Source organism: Leuresthes tenuis, unplaced genomic scaffold, assembly GCF_036924035.1.
Source record: "Leuresthes tenuis unplaced genomic scaffold, fLeuTen1.0.hap1 SCAF_3, whole genome shotgun sequence".
NCBI classification, from domain to species: Eukaryota; Metazoa; Chordata; class Actinopteri; order Atheriniformes; family Atherinopsidae; genus Leuresthes; species Leuresthes tenuis.
In genome coordinates, this window is record NW_027325357.1 from 28,387,115 (window position 1) to 28,407,697 (window position 20,583).

Sequence of the window (20,583 nt, forward strand, 5' to 3'; positions counted from 1 at the left end):
GGCTCAAGGAAGCATGTCCTCTTCAGAACCTCATAAAGTTGAGTATTTGCTTTTGAAACACTTGGGGAAACAGTAGGTTTAACTTCAGATTCTGTCAACATGATGCAAGAGATAGCAAAGCAAAGCAGGCAAGATAGAGAAATGAATACTGTTGGAGTATCACATTACGTGACGTTACATACTGTGATTTGCTCAGAATATTTATGATTTTCCAAGTCTAGATGCTGAAAATACATCAAACATGTCACTGATACTTCTTTAGTGTGTAGGGCAGATGCCACCTTTGATTTTCTGTTTGTTTATGTGTGACTGTGTGAACATGTAAGTGTATGTTCTGGATAATCATGGTGAAGTGCTATGGAGATGGCAGCTGATGGGTAATCAGAGAAAGCAGAGACCTTGGCATTGTGGTACATGCTGGCGCCTCACACTTTCCTCACACATACACTCTGTCTCTCTGCCTCTCTCTCTCTCTTTCAAACACACACACACACACACACACACACACATATACATACATGAATGTGCCGAAGCTGTAGCATGTTATTTCGAGCCCTGTCACCACCACGTGTACGTTTATCGTGGCACCATCGGAGCTGCAAGGATTCGATCAGGATGACCAGGTTACTGCCAGGACAGCTGACAAGGAAACACCATGCCTACTGATATATGAAAGATAGACCTGGCAAATCCACAGAGGAATATACAGAGCTTTTTAACAGAGCCTTTAAGGTTTCGCGCTGGCAGCATTCCAGAATTGACATAATTTCTTGTGTTAAGTGACAAGTGGGTAAATTCAATAGGTCTGGAATTGTTATTTTTGTTACAAAGGTTTTAAATTATCTAAATCATATGCGGACATGTCGTCGCTGCTGGTTATTCGTGTTGGTTTGGTGTATAAGAGCCCTAAAGAAAATAGAATTTATTGATGACACTTGGAAGGAGCTAAAAGATACCATTAACCCAACAGGCATGTTTTTGGGCGGTGGGAGGAGAACATGCACACTCCACGCAGAAAGGCCCCAGCTGGGATGCAAACCAGGGAGGCAACGTTGCTAACCACCACTCCACTGTGCAGCCGCACGTAGCACCAGCACATAGCACCAGCAGGTAGCACCAGCACGTAGCACCAGCACGTAGCACCAGCACGTAGCACCAGCACGTAGCACCAGCACCAGCACGTAGCACCAGCAGGTATCACCAGCACGTAGCACCAACACGTAGCACCAGCACGTAGCACCAGCACATAGCACCAGCACGTAGCACCAGCACATAGCACCAGCACATAGCACCAGCACATAGCACCAGCAGGTAGCACCAGCACGTAGCACCAGCACGTAGCACCAGCACGTAGCACCAGCACCAGCACGTAGCACCAGCAGGTATCACCAGCACGTAGCACCAGCACGTAGCACCAGCACGTAACACCAGCACGTAGCACCAGCACGTAGCACCAGCACGTAGCACCAGCAGATATCACCAGCACGTAGCACCAGCACGTAGCACCAGCACGTAGCACCAGCACGTAACACCAGCACGTAGCACCAGCACGTAGCACCAGCACGTAGCACCAGCACGTAGCACCAGCACGTAGCACCAGCACGTAGCACCAGCACGTAACGCCAGCACGTAGCACCAGCACGTAGCACCAGCACGTAGCACCAGCACATAGCACCAGCACGTAATACCAGCACGTAGCACCAGCACGTAGCACCAGCACATAGCACCAGCACATAGCACCAGCAGGTAGCACCAGCACGTAGCACCAGCACGTAGCACCAGCACGTAGCACCAGCACCAGCACGTAGCACCAGCAGGTATCACCAGCACGTAGCACCAGCACGTAGCACCAGCACGTAACACCAGCACGTAGCACCAGCACGTAGCACCAGCACATAGCACCAGCAGATATCACCAGCACGTAGCACCAGCACGTAGCACCAGCACGTAGCACCAGCACGTAACACCAGCACATAGCACCAGCACGTAGCACCAGCACGTAGCACCAGCACGTAGCACCAGCACGTAACACCAGCACGTAACGCCAGCACGTAACACCAGCACGTAACGCCAGCACGTAGCACCAGCACGTAGCACCAGCACATAGCACCAGCACGTAATACCAGCACGTAACGCCAGCACGTAGCACCAGCACGTAGCACCAGCACATAGCACCAGCACGTAGCACCAGCACGTAGCACCAGCACGTAGCACCAGCACGTAGCACCAGCACGTAACACCAGCACGTAACGCCAGCACGTAGCACCAGCACGTAGCACCAGCACATAGCACCAGCACGTAATACCAGCACGTAACGCCAGCACGTAGCACCAGCACGTAGCACCAGCACATAGCACCAGCACGTAGCACCAGCACGTAGCACCAGCACATAGCACCAGCACGTAACACCAGCACGTAACGCCAGCACGTAGCACCAGCACGTAGCACCAGCACATAGCACCAGCACGTAGCACCAGCACGTAGCACCAGCACGTAGCACCAGCACGTAGCACCAGCACGTAGCACGTAACACCAGCACGTAGCACCAGCACATAACACGTAGCACGTAGCACCAGCACAACATAAAGTTCAGGACACTCCAGGTAGCCTCTCACATTCTTTGGATAATGTTGCCATGACACTCAAAGTATGCTCATTTGTGATTTTCCGTTGCTTTGAGACCTTGTCTCAAAGAGTCAAATATAATTGAAAGAGCACACTTGGGAGCGTAACGTACATTTAAGATATTTAAGACATCAGTGAAAGTATGAGTTTGGTCTGTAGCAAAATGTTTCATCAAAGTAAATGAATTCATACATATTTCATTTTATTTTCTAAATAAAAAGCTGAAAGCGTTTAAATGGTGTAAGCGTCTCTGATGTTGTTATGTGGTGATAACTAAGTAAAACTTTGCTGTTTCCTTTTCATGAACAGCAAGTTCCTCATACATGCATTATAAAACACTCGTCCCAGACACACACACACACACATTCGTTAACTGTGTAAACAGTAAGCAGGACCAGTAAATGGTTCATGTTCAAACCTGCCTGCTGCTCATGAATGATTCCAATTTTACGAGCAGGCTTATCCTCTTATCTCTCCAAGCTGAATGTGAAAAAAAAAACAACCATGAGTGTGCCTCGATGCTGCGCAGAAACTCATTACGAATGCAAAAATATGGATGAAACATTCTTTTGGTGTTGTATTAAATGAAATAACATACCAGAGCAGGAAATGTCAGGACATCTCTCCATGAACTGAAACTCCACAGAAAATGGGTCATGTAGCAAAACACTGACTAAAGGCCCACAGCATGTTCTGCCAAAGATGAGAAATTCTTTATTATTACTAAAATCAAGCTGTCGTGATATCTGATTTTCATTACACGTTTAGCATTGTGAATATCTGAAAATATCGCAATAACTATATCATTGTGATATCAATAAAGTAAAATAGAAATAATAAGTAGAAATAATATATTGCCATCGGGCTCATTTATCTTTATTTCCTAGCTTTTTGTCAGATGAATTCACATTATAGTTGTCTTTTAATGAGTTTGGCTATCCTGTCTGCTGAGGATGAATCTCCCTGACCTGTGGTGATTCCATTTTTTTTCTCAGTACCAGTACTCAGGAGGTAGCTGAACATGAATCTGAATGCTCGTGTTTTTTCTTTTTTTTTTCTTTGCTCTGTGACAAATAAATCACTCGTAAATCATAAATAATGTAAGTATTGTGAGAACTAAAACTTTCCTCATGTGATGCTGTCATAAGTTTTCGGTCTCTCAGCACTATGCCACATATTTCATCTCTCTGATTGGTGGTACACCTATGCAGTTGTGTCCTGCACCTGTTGATTAAGTCCTTGAGATGAATGGGAGCTGACTGAATTAGTATATGCGCTTGTGTGCGGTGATGCCAAGATCATGAGGTTGACATTTGTGGTCTTCAGCTCCTGTCAGGGTGATCATTGTGGTCATGTCTGATGTATCTGTTCCAGCACCACAACACCTCTACCAGGTGGGCTAAACTGGTGCCACAAAACCCCACAAAAAAACAATGACACTCCTATAAGCCTCAAGTGAGATTTTTTAATTTTTTTTTATAATGAAAAAACCTTTTAGTACGTATCTCAGAACACTGTGGTAGTAACAACCGCTAGCGTGGCTAAAAACTCTACTTTAAAGAGCTAAAATTACAAGATTTTTCTGGTGTACCATCTAGAACATAATGCATCCTTATTTCACAGAACAAATTATTCTGCTTTTCCAAGAATATTCAAAGAAACTTTACATTAACACTGCATTCCTTTGAACTGAATATGTTTTACAGACATATACAGACTTGTTAGTTCACACGTGGAAATGATCATGCATGCTTATCATCTTTATGACCAAGCCCCACCAAACAAAGTCACCTATCCACTATGATGATGACACATTTTGTAGCAGTTGTTCCAGCTAAAAAGCTGACTTTACCTTAACACAGAAATGGCCACAGACACACGAAGCACAGGAATCTCTAGCCAAGTCCTGCATTTAGAAATAATCAGCTGTTCACAGCTATTGTTTACCAGGTGCCACAGATCTTAGCATCATACAGGCACACACACACACACATGCACGTACATACACACACACATAGCTACTGGTTGGCTCTCAGCCGTTTGGGGCCATGGCACTCACACCAGGCAGGAGGTTAATTTCATGGCTTTTACTGCCTCTTTCCCCAAATGTGTGTGAAAGTGTGTTTTTGTGTGTAGGTATGAGTGTGTGAGGGTTGTGGTGTTGGCAGTGCATGTTATTTTTAGGGGGAAATGAGCTCTAGTGGAGCCAGCAGCATATAAATACACCCAGACACACGCATGGACACATAAAACACACACACGCTGCTGCACAGTGGGCTGTGCAGAAACCATGTTAATTGAACTCATCAGATTGTTTCTTCTCTCCCCCCTTCAACACTTTACCCGCTTTTTTCACGATCTCCCTTCTTCACTTCCACTTCTTTGCCTTCACTTCTCTGTCCGACTTCTTACTTCTCAGTTTGTTGCACTTTCTTTCCCTTTACATCCTTCCCTACCTCTTATCTTTCCTTCGTATGCTGAACATACTGCCTCCCTGCCACGTTTATTTTTGACTCACAAGGACATTTTGAGTATTATGACTCAAAATTTGATCCACCTTCTTCGTAACACAATAAGCCACACATCTACCCTATGTTACAACCAAAACCCCTTAAGCTCTTAAAGCAGCTACTGTATGTCAGCAGTGCTTCCTTTCTTCCTTTTGATCTTTTGTTTCTGTAAGAAGTTTTATTAATTTACTGTTGAGTGAGTGTTTTTAGCATTTCATCTGAGAAAATGTCATTCTCGACTGTTGTGCTTTCAACATTTCAACACATAGTTTTTAAGGCTTTTTAAAAAAAAAATAAAAAAAATCACTTAATCAAGTTTAGGCTGCAAATATATCACAACATAGAAGGCATAGATGGCATGAAACCACAGCCAGTGCTCACATGATATATGTGATGTAAATAAGGTTTTATATAACAAAATAAAATAATAATAATAAAAATATCCATACCAGGTCATACAATTGGCTGAATACAATCTTATATTGTATTTAACTATACAATAGTCATTATTTATTGAACTAAAACAAAGAGAAAATGCAGAAGCAGTCTGCGAACAACTAAGTAACCTGATGATTCAGTAGTTTGTAGAAGCACCTTTAGCAGCAATAACCTGAAGTCGTAATTTTCTGTATGATGTTATCAGTCTCTCACATCACTGTGGAGGAATGTTGGTCCAATCTTCTTTACAACGTTGCTTCAGTTCATTGAGGTTTGCAGCATTGGTTTATGCACAGCTCTCTTAAGGTCCCACCACAGCATTTCAGTCAGGTTGATGTCTGGACTCTGACTGGACCTTTGCAACACCTTGATTCTTTCTTTTTCAGACATTCTGTTGTAGATTTGCTGCTGTGTTTGGATCATTGTCCTGTTGATGATCCAGTTGGAGCCAAGCTTTATCTGTCAGACTGATGGCCTCACATTTGACTCTAGAATACTTTGGTACACAGAGGAGATCATGGTGGACTCAATGACTGCAAGGTGTCCAGGTCCTGTGGCTGCAGAACAAGCCCAAATCATCAGCCCTCCACCACCATGCTTGACAGTTGGTGTGAGGTGTTTGTGCCGATATGCTGTGTTTGGTTTTCTCCAAACGTGCTGCTGTGCATTATGACCAAACATCTCCACTTTGGTCTGCTCTGTCCAAAGGACATTGTTCCAGAAGTCTTGTGGTTTGTTCAGATGTAACTTTACAAACCTAAGCTGTGCTGTCATGTTCTTTTTAGAGAGAAGAGGCTTTCTCCTGCAACCCTTCCAAACAAGCCACAGTTGTTCCTTCCATACCTTCCCAGATTGATGGGCAGCAACAATTGCTTCTCTAAGATCATTGCTGATGTCTTTCCTCCTTGGCATTGTGTTAACACACAGCTGAATGCTCCACAGCAGCAAACTGACAAAACTTTTATAATGGTGCTCACACTTGATGATGATCAGTTATTCAAGTCTATTTGATTAGCAGCACCTGACTGCTACTTAACCTCTAAATTCCTATGAAAGCAGTAAAGGTGAATTTAGTTTTTGACGCATTGCTTATGCATTTAGGCTTCATTGATATGTCCATTCAATATGGACACAATGTAACAAATCATGACTGGTTGTTTATCTCAGGTTGTATTTTCCAAAATTTAAGCATGGTATGCAGCAGTGGTGGATCATGCACCACTTAGCATCACAAAGAGATATAATATAATGCACATTCATCCATTTTCTATACTTGCTTAATCCAATTTAGGCATCCAATCCCAGCTGTCATTGGGAAAGAGGCAGGGTACACACGCTCACTCCTAAGGACAATTTAGAATTACCAATTAACCTAACATGCACGTTTTTGGATGGTGGGAGGAAGCCAGAGTACCCGGAGAGAACCCACACATACACAGGGAGAACATGCAAACTCCACAGAAAGGCCCCAGTTGGGATCTGAACCTGCAAGCCTCATGCTGTGAGGCGATGGTTCTAACCACCACACCACGGTGCAGCCATGTAACGCACAAATCAGCAAAATTTGGAAAAAAAGAAAGAAAGACTGCACAGCTTGTAGAAGTTGTTTACATTCGTCTCGGTGCATTCTTCTCGGTACATTCTTCTCGATTCCACCCAATCAATAGTGATTTGTCACCCCACTGAACAACATGTGGTCATCCACAGAGTGAGTCTTGGCTAATCTTCTCTGCTCATTCATCATCAGTGCAAAAATATCCATCCATTCAGCCTCCCTGTCTGAGGAAGAATTGAGGAGTACAGTGGGAGGAGAAGCTTTTGATCTTACAGATGCTCCGCAGTCACAACAATGACAGAGAGTGCAACAGTCAAATAGGCAAGAGAGCGCAGTACTGTGCTACAAAGCAGGATTTAAGGTCAGAGAGAAAACTTCAGGTTTAATCCTTGGTTTTAAAAAAATACCTGCATCCTTACATGAACACATATTTTTTTTCTCAAAAACTACTGAAGGCTATGCTTAGGTTAAGAGTATGCTCATGAGAAAATATGCATACACATTTATAGTATGGGTCTTAGGAGGTTAAAAGGTATAGCATGGTATATACAGTATGCTATGGTCAATAAACCTTGGTAACTTATAATACACGTGTCCTGCCCTATACATATATATGTAGCTTTATTCCATTTTCTTCTCGGATTTGACTGCAGCAGCTGTGTTGCTTTTATCCTGCATTCTTTTCTTTGTGTAGCTTTGTGTATTTTTTTTCTTTTTTGTGTGAGAAATCTGTGGCTCTACACCTGTCCGTGTTTGCAGCTGATCATGTGGTACATGAAGGTGCTCCATTTGGACTGCTACATTTGGAAGAACTGCACTGACTCAGAGTTGATATCCAAATTGGTGCGATCGTTTTTTTGTGGTTGTTAAACTTTAAAAAAACTTAAACTTAAACTTAAAAAAAAATATTGTTAATCAATTTAGAATATAATTTTTTTGTTGTCCTCGCCGACAATTTAAAGCGACATCTTTTTGCTATTGGTTAAAAAAAAGTAGAAGAATCTGTCATATGAAGGTCATTTGGGGGTGAGTGGATTACACAATGTACTGTATGTATACATATACGTATATCTAAGGCTTTTGCCAGGAGAATTATGTGCTAAAGCACAGATTCCTTCAGGCAGGCTTGAAAGAATTAGGTCAAAACTTTATTAAAACTGGTCTTGATCTACAGTTAAAATCTGGAGTAAAAATCTTTGAAAAAGATAACCAGATCCAACTATTTATAAATTTCTGCACAGCAAATATTAATCATTTAAACTTCACTAGGCTGCACGGTGGTTCGCACTGTTGCCTCATAGCGAGAGGGTTCTAGGTTCAACTCCTGCCTGGGGCCTTTCTGTGTGGAGTTTGCATGTTCTCCCCGTGTATGTGTGGGTTCTCTCTGGGTACTCAGGCTTCCTCCCATCGTCCAAAAACATGCATGTTAGGTTAATTGGTGTCTCTAAAATTTTCCTTAGGAGTGTGGGGTTGTTTGTCTGGTTTGTCTCTGTGTGACCCTGTGATGGACAGGCAACCTGTCCAGGGTGTACCCCACTTCTCCCCCGATGACTACTGGGATAGGCTCCAGCAACCCCCCGCGACCCGACCAACGGATCAAGTGGGTATAGAAAATGGATACATGGATGGAAGTTTTTCACTAATACTTTACATCAAAACATCATGAAGCTATACTGAAACTTCAAGCTTTTACACCACTTTGAACAGACATGTGACATGACACTGGCTGCTCAGAGCCATCTGATTATAAAGTAATTAGTAAAACTATGGTGAGGATCAGCAGTTATTTATCATGCTGAATGTAGAAAGTTGGACAAATGCAAATTGAGTGCATAGTGCCCTCTACAGGTCACTGTCTGTTCTGCATACACTGTGTGCGTCCACTGTAGAGAGGACAGTGAGGGTTAGCTCAGGTCATTTGTCATACTGACACTTAAAATCTGCAGTCTGCCAGCAGCGCTTCGTGAAAAAGGCTTTAAAGAAATATTTCAGTGGATGAAAATCTAAACCCTCACTTGTGACAGTGTTGCTTTAGCTGTTTGAATATCTGCACACCGTGTCTCAGCAGAAAAGAACCCTTTCTTGGAGTTTCTCCTCCTTCCATTTGCCATCCATGCTATATTTATCTGTTACTGTGTACCTCCGCTGTTTGCTCTGTGCTGGAAAAGCAAACGTGGATATTTTCTTATGAATGCAAATCAGAACTGATGGAGACTCAGGGTGTGTTGCAGTTTGTGACTGTTTTTGTTGTTTGTGGGAAAAGATTTACAGAAGCACAGCATTATCAATCAGACATGCTTCAGTATAGTGTGCGTCTGCAGCCTATGCACCACCTCTCTTTTGTCTCTCTGATTTGTCCTCCTTTTAGGCCTCATTTCAGGTGACTATACAGTGCATACATGAATTGTTTTTTCAAACTGAATTTTAACCCTTTAAAATGAATAAGAAGAACAATTTCAGTGATCTGGAACTGAACCTGCTAAAACATAGTAAATGGTAGATAGTCACATTTGAAGTCCGGCTGACCACTTAAAGTGGTTGAAAGTGCAAATTTACTCATTCATTAACCCATTCTCATTCTCATTTATACATGCAGGCAGAAACAACCTGTAATAATTAGTTATGAAGAATATGCGACCTCTAGAGGTGGTGAAAGCAACTGCATGTGAAGTGTGAAAAATAGTGTCCATGAGTGTGATGGTTGTGCAAAAAGTATACTTTGTTTTCAAACCCTACCCATGATGTTGTTGCTTAACTAGGAAGTGGAAAGGTTGTTGAGTTTATAACATGATAGTGTTGTAAAAAGAATGTATTTGAGCTCTCGCCATGATTAAGCCACAAAAAAGTGTTTTGGTAAAGTGTTGTCACAGCTGTCATACGTTGGTCTCGATGTCACCTCACACAAAGACGCATGAGTCAAAGCTCTACCTGTAACTGCGCCATAAACCCTCCCCCGTCCTCCTTTAGAGGATTTTGTGGCTCCTTAATTCAAAGACTTAATGTTGAATGTCAGTTCCAACATGACGACATGAGCCATATTTCCCTCCTTGTGCTTGCAGAGGAGGTACTTTTAAGAATACCGTTATGGGTCGTCCTGTAAGTATGAGAAAACAACCCAAATATTTGTTTCAAATTGACAGCAGTTTTTTAAATTTTTTTGCAACGTTTAGGTTGAACATTTTCTTGGTTAGAAACCAAATCTACTTGGCAAAGCTTTAAAATATGCTGCTGCATTGCAATAATCCAGTGCCTTGAGTAAAAATATGAAAATATTTATGGGTACTGTTTTTGTACCAAAAATATTTTGTAAATGGCTTTTTAAATACTGAAATACCATCTAAAGGAACAGATTACATCTTTTCCACTACCAGGAATACCATGTTTACCTCATGTGCTGAGGTCAGCTATAGCTACAATAAACAGAACTGGACTTTCCAGAGGAAATTCATTTAAGCTATGGCAACTTGAGGGAATGGTATTACACTTTCGGACAGTGGTAATTTTTTAATTGGACAGTAGTAGTCGGCACACATACTGGAAGTTAGGGTGAGCTGCCTTACAGTTCTTGACAAGCTTGTTGTCAGTGAGTAAGTGTTTAATTGGATTGAGCGCCAATTGAATGCTCTGGGATTACGCTCAAAATCCAGATGTTTAAGTGTGTTGAAAACAGATGCTACCTTCTGCTTTGATTTCTGACTATAGAGTAATTTCCCATGAAACTGAAGAACATGACGCTGTCTGATTGATCCACTTAATCTTTCTCTGCAACATCAACGAGGGGGCAGAAAACGATACTTAACATGGCTTGTTTGGCAGAGCCAAGCTCCTAGCAGAGATGACAAGGCAGTTAACTGAACCAAACACAAAAAAAAGATCGTAGATTGTGGATTCAGGCCAGTAAAAGGACAAGCTGGGGTCCCACATGATCCAAGGACAGGAAAGTCTCTGCAGTGCCCACCTTGTTTATCAAAATGCTAAACTACGACCCCATGTCAGAAGACTTCATTTGGAAGGGCATTCCACCTGGTTTTGCGGAGCGTTCACAGGCTGCTGTGTGTTTGTGTTGCATTACTCGTCGCAGCCTTCACAACACCACTGGCTCCATTGGGCTTAGGCCCCTAGGATTTGTGCACGCAACCACCAGAGGCTAGATAGATAGAATGAGTGAGAGGGGAGTGAGGATAAGATGTGGAACCATTGTGTGTGTGTGTCTTTCTATGGGTTGACTCATCTGTGGAGGTGTTTTGTTAACCTCATCTCTGGGAAACGAAGGGTATACACAACAGAATGAAAAGATAAAGTGCGACAGTTGCCCAAGGCCTGCGCTGAACTTTTCCCATGCATGCATTCACACATACACACAGGCACACATCTCCGGAAAATTACCTGAATAACAGCTTATCCGATGTTTATTAAATGTTTCCAGGGTGAATGTCAGGCCAGTGGGCTGCCATCCAGCTGTTTGTGTCCTTGCGTGTGGTGCTGCCCGTCAGAGGAGCAGATTTTCACAGTCTTGTGTTTTCTCTTTGGGTTGTTTTTTAACGCTGTCTGATGGTCTCCCAGCTGGATGGCTTGACCCAAACGTAGCGCCCTGCCCAAGGCTGCGCTAAAGAACAAAGAGGGATCAAACGCCGCACATGGCTTTGATGAAAGCCTTGCAACTGCAGTGGAGCAAATGAGAGCAGGCAAGAGTTGATCTGGATTCGATCCACACTGGAGAGGGAGAGAAATAACCTCACAGACAGCTGAAGGACAGACAGCAGGGGTCAATACTTCCCCAAAACAGTTTACATTTTCTGCAACAAAATTCACACAAGACAACAGAAAACCCTTTCATGACCACAGTGTTGAACTCATTTTCATACTATTTAAGTTGATTGGCTGCATGTTAAGTTATTTTCATAATTTGAAATTTCTCACAATTACTTGTTACATGTGTTTTTCCATAAGCTAGTCACAAAAAGAGTATAAATCCAAGTCATGATGATGAGATGGTACCTTCAGCACCTCCACATGGTCAGCTGCACAGTCACATAAAAGAAGAAAGTACACTCTCTTTGAGTTCCGTTCATTTTTAATATATGGGCCAAATGAAAATAAATCTGGTCCTTTCTAGATCTAAAAAACAAGCAAATACAACCTCAGATGAACAAGAATACATTGAATATCACACTGTCATTATCAAAGTTTATCCCAAGAGCAGATTCTGCAAAAATGAGCTACATTTCAAACTCTACAGGCCTCAGTTAAACGTCATGTTCATGACACTACAGTTAGAAAAATACTGAACAAGTATGACTTTGGAAGGGTTGCAGGAGAAAGCCTCTTCTCTCTAAAAAGAACATGGCAGCACAGCTTAGGTTTGTAAAGTTACATCTGAACAAACCACAAGACCTGGAACAATGTCTGAGACCAAAGTGGATATGTTTGGTCATAATGCACAGCAGCACGTTTGGAGAAAACCAAACACAGCATATCAGCACAAACACCTCACACCAACTGTCAAGCACGGTGGTGGAGGGCTGATGATGTGGGCTTGTTCTGAATCCACAGGACCTGGACACCTTGCAGTCATTGAGTCCATCATGAACTCCTCTGGATACCAAAGTATTCTAGAGTCAGATGTTTTTTTACACACTGCTACAGCATTTTTTCTTTGTTTTTTTACAAAATGAATAATGGCACAGTACAATATGATTTTGTTCTTGAATATGCATACAGTTATTCGTCTGATTAGATAATAATAATAATAATAATGACAATGACAATGATAATAATAATAAACATAATAATATTAATAATGATAATAATAATAATAATGATAATAATAATAATAATAATAATAATAATAATAATAATAATAATAATAATAATAATAATAATAATAAGTCCAGAAACAATAACACTTATAATAAAGTTGTTGTTCTAACATATACTGGGGCAAGAGAGATTTGCTGTGTCATTCAAATATATTAAATCTTTTCAAATTTTGATTATTCTTGATTACTGCTATTTTTTCACAGCAGGTGCTTTTCTGTGTTGGATCATACTTTAGAGCAGGTCTAGCTGTTCCATGTAAATGTCTGACTACATTTTTTGAAAAGATGTGTATTTGCTTTAGGTAGATTTCCCAGAGATCTACCATAGATTCATTCCAATATTGGAGACTAAAAGTCAAAAGGCAATGACCAATAACTGCTAAAAAGCTATTTCAATAGTTTCTTGAGCTATCAAGAACTTTTACAGTCACAACACTATTTAAGATGCTTCCGCAACATGATGTTAAAATGAAACAAGTTGGCAAAGGATCATGCTGACTGGTGCAAAAACATTTAAAGTGCTCTAGGCTGACTTGGAGTAATCTGAAGACTACAAGTTGTACATGGAACCCAGTAGGGCTCCACTGACACAGCCCAACGTGGTCACAGTCATACAGAAAGCAAAGAATAATGTTTTACAAAAACTAACTTAGGAAACTGGACTACATATTTTTGTGGGCAAAGAAAATTAGGCCAGAAGAAGAGAGCAGCCGACTTACAGTAAAAAACGGTGGAAGTTGTATCATACTGTAGGGCTGTTTCATTGCTGCTATTGGAGACATTAACAGCATCACAGGAATGATGCAATCATTGTGAAATGTGTTAAGGTGTTAGATATGGTTTGACACAAATATGAGGACAATGATCACATCCAACATTACAGATAAACTGTTGAAGTCAATGTAAATGTATTACTTCACTAATACGTAAGCTTGTCTGTGTTATCTGTTGACTTATTCAATAATCTTAGCCATTGTAACAAAATATAAAATTTTGCCAAATTGATTCACTTGAAACTTGAAGTTCAAATTTAGGGGCGTTGATTACCAGTGCAATTTGGCAGAATATACTGGGTGTTAATAAAACAAACACATTCCAGATGCTTGAAGGAGGATGGTTATGGTCCCGGTGGTGTTCAAACGTCCTGAGAAAGTCAGCTGTAAGTACTGTAGATGTGAAAGGATGTGGCTGAGATGTGGGAGGGTGGCAGGGAGCAGGGTTATCACAGCGATGAGTGTTTAATAGTGACTTTGTCTGGATGGGAAGAGAAAAAGAAGTCCATCAAAGAGGCAAAGAAAGAAAGGGAAAGATTATCTGAATTGTTGAGAGGGGGCAATGAGAGGGTGAAAGAAGAGGAGGAGCTGTTTGACCTTCAGAAGGAGGATATCCTAATGATAACACCACAGTTAGGAATTGCATCAAACATTATAATAAACTTTAAGACTTAAATCCTAATCTAGAAATGACCACAATAGCATGAACCATTTTAAAACACTTATTCTGTCATCACAGAAGAAACAGAAGTAGAAAAACTTTGGTTTGTATTAAAGCTTTGCCAGTAGTCTGACAGCACAGCACTCTGCAGTCTGGTTGTGTTTCATGGCTTGATTGAGATGGACAAACAGGGCTTTACAGTGGTACATGCGGTCTATGGAATTCATAACCCAGAAAAGCTTGACAAACCTTAAGTAAACACATGTCTACTTGAAAAGAACAAAAGTTCAAAACTAAGATTCAAGGATTTGCAATATGCTGTGAATGTATTTTCTTCATAGTGAAACAGCTCAGGTTAACATATTCATTAAATTTGTCGCTAAATGTCTCTGAAAGTTATATTATTCATATTGACAGTTATTTGCACTGTGAAGATAAACATGGTTGTGTATTTTGAGCTGTAGCCAAACCACGGCTAGCCAAGCTTAGCGTGAGGACTAGAAGCAAGGGGAAAGAGCTAGCTTGGCTCAGTCAAAAGTTTAAACTCCTCCATAACAACTCTTCTAAATTTCACAAGTTACCACACCAAACATTATTTATTCAATTTGTATTCATACAGAAAGGTTAAAAAAATGTACACGCTGGAAGTATTTCTTAATAAAATAATGAAATGCATCCATGAAGTTTTGGTCTTTGAAGTGGTACAATAACACTGAACTTAGAAACCTTGACGGCAAGGTCTTTTTGTGCATTGTGCTCATTGTGCTGCACCTTTCTCCTTATTCATCTTAATTATGTGAATGTTGTGTCTTACTGGCAGACATTCATGCTAAACAAAACCAGGCGAGCTGTTTCGTATGCCTCTAGTATTTAAGCTAGGCTAGGATAAACAGCTGACACCAGCTCTATGCTACACATCCAGACATGAGGATACCCACTCTTGAAAAGTATGAAATAATTCATCATGAGAAACTTAATTCACTTAAACCAACTCTTTTGAAGAGGGTTGTTTAGAGACAGAGGTATTTTTCCTTGAGAAAAAATATTGCCTCAGTCAAAACTGCAATGCAAATTTGGAATAATCATAACTCTGCTTTAGAAAAACTATCACTTTTAGACTTAACATGCGTTTAAATGGTGTTTTAGGACAGTGAGCCCTGCAGACACTACATGATCAGAGGGTTATGAGAAAGCCTATTTCTGTATGGCGCAGCTAGGACTTGAGATATGACACTGAGGTGGAAGTGCCAGGGTCAAGGTATTCTGACTGATGCCATTTTCTCACACATCTTAGATTCTGTGTGTTTGTGTGTGTGTAGGCAGTATATCTCCCTGACCTGTCTGGCCTGGAGGTGGCTTGAGTGATAAGCCACTTTACCTCCTCATACTGTCATCACAGCCAGACCTCTGTCCAAAGCATTCCCACAACATCACAGGAGCTAACCCTTCACACATCAACAGACTAACAGAATTAATGGTGATTAAAATTCAAGCATCTTAGATTTTAAGAAGACTGACTGACAAGGAAAAGGGGATGTAATTGAAGATATTACAAGGAAGTAATTGTCATTCATACTACTATTACTTCTTAATAATCAGATTGAGTCATTGGAGGTTCTTCCACTAAGTGCTTCTTCTTGGGTAACATACTAAAGAAATCTTGTTTTGTTCTTCTGTCAGGTACCTTGCCAAGCTGTCGTCAGTGGGGAGCATCAAGGATGAGGAGACATGTGAAAGGTTACGAGGCCTCATCCAGAGACAGGTACCCAACTCAAACTACTGAGGGTATTGACATAGTAATTACAATTTGTTTTACACTGAGACAAAGTAACCCTCAGTGAGACCCATGCCTGCATTTATTTAGCTAGTAAAAGTAGTACCTGGGTTGAGTCACTGTAGTGAGATTTGTGATCTGGAACTCAAGGGTTTGGGGTTGTAGTTAACCTCATAATAGTGTTCTACTTGTGGGTCGTCAGTACAAACTTATGCTGTAAACTGTGTTTGTGTTCATCACAAATCATCACAAAAGAACACATTTTCTTTAATCAATTTTAGGGCTATAACAGGACCAAGATAGTTATGTTTCCATCAAACTGTTTTAATGGTTTTTTTTATTTAAAAAAAATTTGTTTATACTTGGGAGTGACAGAGAAAAGCTGTAGCTCTGGAGGGGGGTGTAGTCTTCCACCACTAAGGGGTAAGTGGGTCAATCTCCAGCTTAACCCAGTCTACATATCAAAGTGTCCTTAATTTGCAATAGAGTAAATGCCTTATGAATAAATGTAAATGTAAAATCTTGTTAACTGATAACAGTCAAATGCAACAAAATGCAATGGAAACAGGTTAAGCAAAAAAAAAAAAAAAGCCAATGTACAGATATCAAATGATTTACAATACAAGCGCACACAGAGCTGCTCTAAAATCTTTTTCAGTAGCACATTGTTATAATATTAGTTGTTGAAAAATCTTAATTACCATTTTCCACAGTGGTCTGTCCCCTGGGCCCTCATGTACAAAGGGTGCATACGCACAAAAAAGTGGCGTTCGCTCTTTTTCACGTCAACTATCATGTATCAAGAGCAAAATTACCGTAAAATGACCACACACATGTGTCTGCAATTACACGAGTGGATATAAAAGCATGCGCAAAGTGGTGCAATGCATACTATTAAAACAATGGCTGCTTTAGCAGTATTAGAAGACATTGCAAATGGTGCAATTTGAAGAAAGCATGTGTTCAAGAACAGAGAGCATTTGCTGGCACGCAAGGGTGGAGTGGCCATCCGTACGACCAATGAGCTCAAGAGAACCAGCCTGCAGACTGCCCTGCGCAGCAGTGCGAAGTTAATGAGCGGCCCATTGAGTTAAAACTGTCGTCAATCAAGTATGTTCCCGTGAAAATCTCCAAGATCTCCGACAGCTATACCAGAGAGTAGTCCAACCAATATATATAACACTTGTTGTCTCTCTACATCTCACTCATGGTTGCTGGAGTGTCAAACTCACTCTCATTAATCCAGCCTACTGATTTTTGTTTAGCCTCCTATCTTGATCTAATTGTTTTTATTCAGACGTTACATAACTACATGGCCTTCTGCCATCGAGTGGTCATATTTCCATTAAGTCCATACATTTTGTTTGTATAGTTGATATACAGGAGGTGAAGGGGATGGGTTGGGTCAGTTGTGGGCTCGTGGTGGGCCGGTGGAGTCAGAATTGTCCCGGTGGATTTTTGTGTCCCACTCCGCCGCTGCTGGCACATGATGGTAACTGGCTCATCAGCCGTTTTAAGGGCAATCCTCCTGGATTGGGCCCACAGGTGATGTCACACTGGGAGCTGGCCAACCAATTGGGACTGTGCCAGTCGACCCTGAGCCGAGCCATGCCAGCTGTGTGGGACAGAATTATCTGTATCTCAGTCAGGTATATCAAATTCTCATACAATACGGGCCAACATTAAAGCGCTGGTTTTCATAATGTAATCGGATCTGTCGACTGCACACACAGTGCTATAAAAGCGCAATCACATGATGAACTTGTATATGTCAGGAAACATTTTCATTTGATCAATGTACAGATCATATGTGATGCGCAAATGCAATTAACTAACATTGTGGCAAGGCACCCTGTTTCAATGCACGATTCATACATTCTGAGTAACAGCATTGTGGGGAACAGACTAAAAGCTGGCACTGTGTGCGATGGGTGGCTTATTGGTGAGTAACTTTATTCGTGTAATTGTCCTATTATTATTCCCCGTTACGTGCATTGAGAATTTGCTCCCCCGATTTCTATCCCGTCTTCACAGCATCAATACTAGTCGGTGGTTAAAATTTGTTTCTTGCTGTTTTTTGTTGGTTAAACTACAGCTTAAGATCTTTCTAACAAGCCCCTGATCATCTTTGTGTGCATATGTTGATAACCCTGTGGCGTTAAGTGTGAAATGTCTTAATCAGCCTCACCTTTTCCCTGGCGCACTTCAGCACTAGGTTACTGTATGAACACGTTTGTTGTGGGTTACACAAAAACATAGGTATTAACCTTGAGGGGATTAATCAGAGTCACCCACATGTGCTCCCACCACCCCTGAGAGAGCAGTGTCACTCATAGTTGCGCCAACACTCTGTTCACACAGGATGGGCCCCTCTTCTCCTGTCCCCCCAGCCTGTTTTGGCCAGACTTCAGCAGTGGGCAGCCAGTCTCTGCTTCACATCCACCTTTGTCGTACCACTTCTTCTTCACTTCTGCTTGTGTGCACTTCTCAGACATAGCATCAGTCTTCTAGTTTCTAACCTTATTTCTGCACTAATTACATGCAATATCCATCCTGTTGGCATGATGACATGCTAAACAAAAATGTTAAACCTATTTCCAGAATATCAGTATGTAAACAATAAAGTTGTAAATAATATTAATGGTCCACATTTATTTGACCTTTTGATCTTAACAAGGTTCTACAGAGCCCTTTATGATATGTTTCTTGTTATCCCCATTCACATGCTGGTGAGCGCATAGATATTGTGGAGCTTAATAACTCGTCAACAAGTGGTGGTTTAAGGATCAATCAATCAATATTCCTACTGCTCAACTTACTGAGCCACTGTGCAATGGAAACACATTTACTAATGATGTGTTCTTTTCCTCTCCACAAGAAACACACTTCAAATGAGAGCACCTAACTACTTTGTCAGGATGTGCTCTGTATTTGTAGATGACAGTACCTGCGTGTATGTTTCAGGTGCAGATCTGCAAGCGCAGCGTAGAGGTGATGGATGCAGTACGTCGCGGAGCTCAGCTGGCGATAGACGAGTGTCAGTTCCAGTTTCGAAATCGTCGATGGAACTGCTCCACTCTAGAGACCATGCCTGTGTTCGGCAAAGTGGTCACACAGGGTAGGATTACACACTGCAGCAAAGAAATAGTTGATAATGCTTAGAGAGGTGAAGCTCTCAATGTTTCTACCTTCATGGATTAACAGTACTGAGACCTAAATAACTTTGATATTACTTATGGTTTACTGTGAAGGTTTTGAGCTTGTTTCCATTTGTATTGGCTCCTCCATTCTAAGGTCTGACCACCTTTCTTTCGGCTTTAACTCTTTTTTTTTCTTACAATTCAGACTGAGAAGCTCTTTCATTGACACAATAAAGCAATATGACTGTGTGTGTTTGTGTACGTGTGTTAGGCACCCGTGAGGCAGCCTTTGTGTATGCTATCTCAGCAGCCAGTGTGGCATTTGCGGTCACAAGGGCCTGCAGCAGTGGAGAGCTGGAAAAATGTGGCTGTGACCACAATGTACATGGAGTCAGTCCGGAGGGTAGGTTTCCCTCACTCTTTCACACAAACTTACACACATGGCAGAAAGGCCAACCAAAGTAGAACATTTCATTGCAAAAATAATACTCTTGTGAAATTTGAAATTAATTCAGTCAACCACTCTCTGTCTATCTTAATATCTCCTAGGGTTCCAGTGGTCAGGCTGCAGTGATAACATTGCGTATGGAGTGGCCTTCTCTCAGTCCTTTGTGGATGTAAGGGAGAGGAGTAAAGGCCAGTCCTCTAGTCGGGCTCTCATGAACCTGCACAACAATGAGGCTGGAAGGAAGGTAACTCCCTGCTCCTGATAATGAAATAGATTATCATCAAATTTCAGGTTATTTGAGAGGTTAAATTTTATTTAATTTGAGGCAAGTCCAGGTCAAGTCTTAAATCACGTGAGAAAATTCTATCAAGTGTCCACTCAAGGGAAAGATATAAAATGTGAGTTTTACTATTTGTTGGGTTCTAAAATCCATTACCAGTTTCAAGTTATCTGATATAGTCAATTCTAGGTCATTTGAGACAAATCCAAGTCAGGCCTCAAGTCATCCTAGATAAGCCTACATAGTCCAAATCCCAACCCTACTTACATAGGCAAAATAATCTAGGCAAAGTGTAAGATCATTCGAGAAATGTTCGAGACAAGCCTCAAACGTATCAAGAGAAATCCACTTTGAAATCATTCCAGAAAAGTTCAAAACCAGTTTCCATTCAAAACCAAAGCTAAACCAAGTTACAAGTTAAAAAGTCCAGTTAGGTCTTTGGTCATAAAATACGTCAAAATTAGGTTTAACATTATGGGACATTTTTGTAACACCATCACAAACGTTGGGCATATTTTACCCGATATAATATACCCCCCAATAAAATACTTTTCATCAAA

At 41.2% G+C, this 20,583-nt stretch overlaps 1 protein-coding gene across 1 annotated transcript in view; it reads left to right on the top strand.

Annotated features, from left to right (window-relative positions):
* The window catches only part of wnt4 (wingless-type MMTV integration site family, member 4), a 30,420-nt gene that overhangs the window by 7,036 nt on the left and 2,801 nt on the right, over nt 1–20,583 (top strand). The window contains exons 2-5 of the mRNA XM_072382911.1: nt 16,062–16,143; nt 19,120–19,273; nt 19,567–19,698; nt 19,845–19,987. Coding sequence (XP_072239012.1) covers nt 16,062–16,143; nt 19,120–19,273; nt 19,567–19,698; nt 19,845–19,987 — 511 coding nt within the window. The remainder of the gene's footprint in view (nt 1–16,061; nt 16,144–19,119; nt 19,274–19,566; nt 19,699–19,844; nt 19,988–20,583) is intronic.